Below are 7,094 nucleotides of genomic sequence, written 5' to 3'. Positions count from 1 at the left end.
CGTTGATATATAATTATCTTTTTATTCTCCTCCAGGTTTTTCTTTCACAAAAAAAAACTACTACTTAAAACTAGATTAATGATAACAAATTGTTATTAGCTTTACTTACATTTTCTAAAATTACTTTTTTTACATTTTCAGAAGAATCGCACAAGTTTTTACTTCAATAAAACCACCAATTAAGCTACTAATGTAAAATTCATTTAAAGAATATGTCATGACCGATTTGCGCATTCTCTGAGAGAGGTGAAAGACGGGCACGAGCAATAGAGAATGCCATTCATTTCTTTCGCATAATGTTAATCAATGAGAGAAACAACTGCTGCCACAGAATCGGAACCGGAATCGATTGTTGCTACGACTAATTGTGGCTACGACCAAGAAAACCACGATCGTTGTGTTGGTGATTTCGGCGTGGTTGGCATAGACGAGGACGGTGTAGCGGTGGTCTGTTTCTCATCAAGTTGATTTTTCAGCCTGACCTTTTCGTTTGTTTCGGCTTGCATCTTTTGTTCATATTGCCGTACATCTTCCAGAGTCATGTCATACCACTCGTCGATCCAGGCGAAGGCCTGTCTGTGACCCAGCAGTAGAATATCTCTTATACACTAAAACCCATAGATAATGGAGTCAATCAACGTTTATAATAAATAAATGTGCTTTTATTGGCTTAAGTCTTTAGTTCTTTGAATATTGTATATAATCTCTATGCAAGAAATCGAATTATTTTGTATCGCTCGTTAAATGCTTTCCGAACAATCACGATGCTATTTACGTAATTGTCGAAAAAAAATATTATCGAAATGTAAAACAGGCGAATGGTTAATTAAACAAGCTTACTCTATGAATAAAATCTTCCACTCGCGTTTGCATGCCCCAGACTTCGAACGAGGCGTGAACCAATTTGTACGAGCACATTATGGGTTGCGTTGTGTCCCTCCAACCTTCAACCAGAGGACCACGGCCCGTTCTTTTCGATTGGAAGTACTTTGGGTCCTGTTACGATTAAGGTATTTCAATTAAGCGAAAATCTAACGTTAAAAATTAAACGCAAGTGAATGTTGTAAACATACTTCCTCCTCTTTGTAATGTTTCGCAGAGATTTCATCATATGCAATATCCACAAAATCTACCTCTCGGTGAATTAATTCAATGGGCGATAGTCCTAAGCACTACAAATCAATAATAATAGAATCATCATCGTCATTATCATATTAATTATATTTTTCATTACATAAAAAAGTATACGATAACGAAACGTGCGGTGAAGCGAGCGTGATGTATATAATAATAAGCTATTTACATTTTCTGTGGAGCCATTGTTGTCCTCATACCGTGTGTTTATCGCTATGTGGAACTTTGGTATAAATGAACACTGAAAAAAGAAAAATTCAGGAATAACAGAAATTTTTATGGTAATACTCATGCTGAATGTTACTCACAGTGTATTCTGCAGTCACCAGGAACGAACAAACATGCAAGAAAACAAAAATATAATACAATAAAAGGGTTTTGATTCTCTTTAATAAAAAAAAAAATACAATATTTCAAGATTATCATATTTATCAGTGCTAAAAGTCACGACTGCTTTCAACTTCTAAAAGTATGAAATTAATAAAAAACCAATTACGATTACGCTGTACAAATAAAATAGAATGTACCTGTGATAGTAAAAGGATAATAGTTCCACGCTTTTTCCGTCACATAAAATATTCGTGGTAAAATGGACTGGATCCAGTAAGGTAGTTTACTGCAAGGAAAACAAGACGTGCAATGTTTGTTTTAGGAGATCAAGCCATTATAAAATACTATAACACCTATTATAAACTGTGGTCCGCTTAACACTGCAAATGCTTCGAAGCATTTCTCTTCTCCTTTCTTTCAGCGAAGAAAGAAGGAGAAGAAGAGAGAGAACGCTTCAAAGCCATTTTGTAGCATCAAATGGACTACAGCCTGATACTGTATGCACTTCAGACGTCAAGTATATTTAAGAATACAAGACTTACCTGGACAAATGGATTCTCTTTTCAGTATATTGGCCCTTCCCGTGAACAGGATCCTCGCAGACGGCGTTCTCCACCACTTCCACTCCCTCGTCGTTATCGGACTGTTCGTGACTGTGTCTGGCGATCATGTATAGCTGGCCGATGCGGTACTATACAAAAGCGAATTGATCGATTACCGCAAAGTAATTGTTACGAAAAATCGCCTCTCAAGAAAAAATCGGCAGACGGGGCAACGAATATCGTCAGACGAACGGACAAATACCCTCGTCTATCGAATAAATAATTAAATAAGCGATCGAGCGGGGGTTTTTTCGTGCATTCCTCGGATGAGGAATTATAGTGTCTTGTACCCAAAGGTAATTGACACAAGCGATGTAGACCCAGTGCGACATTTACATAACTTCCATTTTATCCATATATACATGTATCTCGCGGCAGCCCCACCACCGCGTATCACGATCGAGCGATCGAGCGTAACGCGCGAAGGTTACCTCTTCCGTGGTGAGCGGCATGGAAATGCGGTACTCCTTCGTGAGAACCATTTTCAATTACTCCGATTGTTTTCGATCGTAGCGTGGCGATTGACCCCGGCCCCGGTTTACGTGCGTTTACTCGCTGGAGTTGCCGTCGACCTCGTCGATTCTCCGTGTCCGAGAGCCGACGTTTACGACGTTTACGTGGGATAAACAATCCGCACGACGGCGTGGTGAAGTTCGCCGTGTTTCGCGCGGCGTGATCGATGGGCGCCAGTTCGGCAACCTGGCGGCGAAAAAGTCACAGCTCGGCGGCGGGGCGACGCCGGCGACGGTAGTGACACTAGTGACGGACGTGACGGTACCCCCCCAGGCGCGCGCGTTCGTCGACAGTTTCACGTGTTACGTGTATGTATGTACGCATGTATGTACTACATACGAGGGTTCGTGGGTGATATCGCGGTGCGGAGTGCGGAGGACTGCGGACGGACACGACACGGCTGACGGCAGAAATTCGCGTCGCGGTTCACGATGTGCAGGTAACAGTTTGCCGCGCATCGGGGTGCGACATGCGATGGTGAAGCGGGCAGGACTGGGGAGCGGCGTGTGTGCAGCTGCGAGGTCTCGGTGCGAAGGAAGCAGGAACACGGGCGTGAGATCGCCGACAATCGATGCCAATGGCCTACGAAGCGTTATGGCACGAGTACATGCAGATGCCCGTGGTGACGCGGGCTTACACGACAGCCTGTGTCATCACGACCCTCGCCGTGGTAGCTATCTTGCCGATCTTGCGTGTATTTTTTTTTTATTCACCCCCTTTCCCCCTTTTCCTCCCCCTCCGCACCCTCTCGACCGCGTCGTCGCCGTCGGTCTCTGGACGCGCGGGCTTTTATCGTCGGATCTTATCTTTTTCCCTTATCCCAAATTCCTCGGGTTTTCGAGATTTTCTCACCTCTCACGAGCACTTAAGTTTACTGTATTTATAAGATCATTAAGGCTGCGGTCCACTTGACGCTACAAATGCTTCGAAGCATTCCTCTTCTCTTTTCTTTCAATGAAGAAAGAAGAAGGAGAAGAAGAACGCTCCAAACCAAAGTATTTGTAGCGTCAAGTGGATCGCAGATTCGCAGCCTAAGTCTCATGCTTGAGCACAGTCGACGACTTGGTTCATATTGTGTTCCGTTGCTTCCTTAGCAATTGTATAAAAGTGATATTACACAGAAAGAAGCCTAATGTGATATATAATCGGGAATAATTTTAATTAAATTAATAATTGACTTGATTGAACGTACAAGATATATATTTGTTTGCCAATGATGTAATTAATTTAAATGTTTCAGCAATTAGACTTGGTATCCCCGTTTCAACTGTATTTCAATCCTATTCTCATTGTGGAGCAGTACCAGGTACGGAAGTTCAGATATGCAAACAGCTATGCAAAGTACTTTGTTATATAAGATGGTTCAAAAGTCATTGCCGTCATTGAAAGAACATTTATACGTGTAGACTTGCACTTTTTCCGTCATTTATCAAATGTCGCGACAGCACACAATACAACTCTAAGCTTCTTTACAGTATTGCGTTGAATTATTTCAGATATGGCGATTGATAACAACATTCCTGTTCTTCGGAAATGTTGGGTTCAACCTATTATTCAATATGATCTTCACATATCGATATTGCCGCATGTTGGAGGAAGGGTCTTTCCGCAGGAGAACAGCTGATTTCGTGATGATGTTCATCTTTGGCGGAATATGCATGATCGTATCCTTGACGAAATGTCAATTGTTATAATTTTAATAACAATTATAATTATGGCAATGTTTTATTATCAATTGTAACGTTAATATTCTATCGATAATTAAATTAATAACAATTATAATTAACAGCTCTGAATAATAATGTTTATAATAATAATAATAAATAATTAGAATTAATTATTAACGTTGCTATATTCAAAGGGTATAATATTGTCCTTATTGAGAACATTTTTGTCATTATTTCTTAACTTATTCATAGAGTTTTGCATTTTTCGTCAATTTGCTGTTCCTGGGGCATGCATTCACGATAATGCTGGTGTACGTGTGGTCACGACGAAATCCTTTTGTTAGGATGAACTTCTTCGGACTTTTGAACTTCCAAGTAGGACCAATTTAAAGAGATGAACACACGACTCTGATATTATCTTTGTTTTATTACTATTGCAATTTACAGGTCTATTCTTTTTAGCTAGATTTCTCGCACCGTTTATCTTTTCTCTTTTTCTCTCTATGTTGGAAAAAAAGAGAAAAAAAAATAACGTTGCAAAAGTTTAGGTAAAAAGAACATACCTTATGTTGGAATCAACTGCTGCTTCATTATTGTGGCTTGTATCATGTGACAATCATCACGTGACGAATCACGCGATGATTACTGATGACTTTGATTTTTTCAGGCTCCGTATTTACCGTGGGTGCTGTTAGGCTTCTCCGTACTGCTTGGCAATACGATATGGGTCGATCTTGTAGGAATGGCGGTAGGGCATATTTACTATTTTGCGGAGGATGTATTTCCCCGGTTAAGAGGCGGTTTCCGAATTCTGAAAACCCCGCAAATACTGTACGTATATAACTCTTACTTATTTTTTTTATTTAAAACTGAAATTAAGATAGAAATTATTGTTATTTAAAATCAATTGAATTATTTCAATAGTTCATTTGTGGAGGAGCGTCTTAAAATTGGGTGATGATGAGCAAACGCTGGACTATCGATGAAAGAGATAATATATAATATTCTTCTCTTTTTCTCAGTAAGACTTTGTTTGACGCACATCCTGAGGATCCAGATTATACGCCACCGCCGGAAGATCGGCCGGGCGGCTTTAATTGGGGACAGGAAGCCAACGTGCAATAATCGAAAAATTCAGCATTCTCTTCCTAATGCTGTTTCTTATGTCAAATTGCCCAAGAATATTGCGGAAACCCGCGTCTCCATTGTCCCTTTGGAATAATCGACAATTTAATGCCCGGATTTGTATGCAAAGATGTATAATGAGACACGTAACGTATAATATACAAAGTGTATAAGAGATCGAGCGATTCTGTTCCATGAAAGATCTTCCGAAATGTCTAAAGCTTATTTTTTTTTTTGAAGCGAAAATTCGACAGAACATTTAATTAAAGATGATATCAAAAGCGATTGATGATTAGCCTGTAATAATAATCAAATTGTCGTCAAGAAAAAGCCAACTTCGAACTTTTCAAAGAATTTGTAGACAAGAAAAAACATGCGTGAGTACTTATACACTTTGCATATAAACGAAAAAACTACGCGCTTAACATCAGAAATCCTGTTATTGATTTCCTTAAATTCCACTTGCACATTTATATGTGTTTTTCGATGCTCATTTTTGCGTACAGAATCCGGTTTCTATCGATAATAACTGGAAGCCAAGCGTTGCGCTTCTAGCACTATCAGAAAATATGGATTAAATTGCTTTATTTAAAGTACAAGGTATTGCGAATATATATTTTGTTTTTCAAACAATGATTTTCAAGTTTGAAATGAGTTTAAAATTGTAAAAATTAGTAATTTTAGTTGGTATTAGGTAATATTAGTCTAAGCTGTTTATGTACGCGATTCTACTGTCGTATATAATAGCTTATTTCATCCTAAATATATTGTAGCGAGTAAACTTTAGTAATAACGATTATTAAAATTTTCGCAGATTTATATCTGCGGACTTGAGAATCATCCGATTCGATAGAAATAGCATTTTTATGCACGCGAGTGTAACTGAATTGGCATTCCGAGGGTTAAACCCGTCTGTGGTGAACTTCCGGTTCAGCACGGGGGTTGTAACTTTTCACTCGCAAATTAATTAAATTTAATGTATCGAGAATGTGTCACTTTTGTAAGATATTTGCGATCGGTGGTAATTTTGTGATACACTAACCGTGCTCATTGTTCTTGCAAATATCGATGAGAGAGAGAGAGAGAGAGAGAGAGAGAGAGAGAGAGAGAGAGAGAGAGAGAGAATGCCATTGTGCAAGGGAGACTATTTTAAAATATACTAAAGCATTTATTTATATTTATTATCGTAGCGAAGTGTAATCTAGGCAACATCTACAAAGTACAAATCGTTAAATATAAACTAAAGAAATAATATATATATATACATACACTTCCCACACTTTGTTCATATGTGTATATTGTGTACTATATGAATGTAACGGAGACTTGCATTAATCATAATTAATAACCGTTACTTTTTTTATCGTGAAGACGATAGAAAGGTACTGTTTTTTTTCTAAGGTTAATCTATTATTTAATTATCATTGAAGCAAATTTTGAGTTTTATTTCTTAAATTCTTCAATAATAATTCGGATTTTTAAAAGCAAAAGTTGAGTTTTAGCATCTTTAGATTTTTATTTTTTTTTTCCGTTTGGAAAAGAGACATCACTTAGTAAAGTATGATACATAACCAACTTGAATGTAAATTTTTCTGTGATTCTCATAAGCGCTTTGTACAATGATATCCTAAGCTAAACAGATGTGAATTTTTTAACATACCTCTAAATGTTGTGCAAATTTATTTTATAGTGTACTGATTTAGACAAGAAATTTGAACTCCCA

The 7,094-nt window shown here is 38.1% G+C and overlaps 2 protein-coding genes across 2 annotated transcripts; one reads left to right on the top strand and one right to left on the bottom strand.

Annotated features, from left to right (window-relative positions):
• Positions 1-36: 36 nt before the first annotated feature.
• On the bottom strand, positions 37-2,761 carry Rdgbbeta (cytoplasmic phosphatidylinositol transfer protein 1). The gene is made up of 8 exons (XM_077412590.1): positions 2,498-2,761; positions 2,007-2,155; positions 1,662-1,750; positions 1,443-1,450; positions 1,304-1,375; positions 1,074-1,172; positions 841-996; positions 37-608 (listed from the first exon to the last, which is right to left on the bottom strand). Exons 1-8 carry the CDS (start codon positions 2,546-2,548, stop codon positions 372-374), a joined length of 861 nt encoding a protein of 286 aa, XP_077268716.1. The 5' UTR covers positions 2,549-2,761; the 3' UTR covers positions 37-371.
• Positions 2,762-2,906: 145 nt separating this feature from the next.
• Positions 2,907-6,623, top strand: Der-2 (Derlin 2). The gene is made up of 6 exons (XM_077413306.1): positions 2,907-3,249; positions 3,820-3,885; positions 4,076-4,243; positions 4,499-4,621; positions 4,914-5,077; positions 5,269-6,623. The coding sequence occupies exons 1-6, from the start codon at positions 3,151-3,153 to the stop codon at positions 5,369-5,371; spliced, it is 723 nt and encodes a 240-aa protein (XP_077269432.1). The 5' UTR covers positions 2,907-3,150; the 3' UTR covers positions 5,372-6,623.
• Positions 6,624-7,094: the final 471 nt, after the last annotated feature.

This window comes from Temnothorax americanus, unplaced genomic scaffold, assembly GCF_048541705.1.
Source record: "Temnothorax americanus isolate GAGA-0224 unplaced genomic scaffold, ASM4854170v1 Scaffold1, whole genome shotgun sequence".
NCBI lineage: Eukaryota > Metazoa > Arthropoda > Insecta > Hymenoptera > Formicidae > Temnothorax > Temnothorax americanus.
The sequence above is the reverse complement of the archived record's forward strand: the minus strand, read 5'-3'. Positions and strand labels throughout refer to the sequence as shown.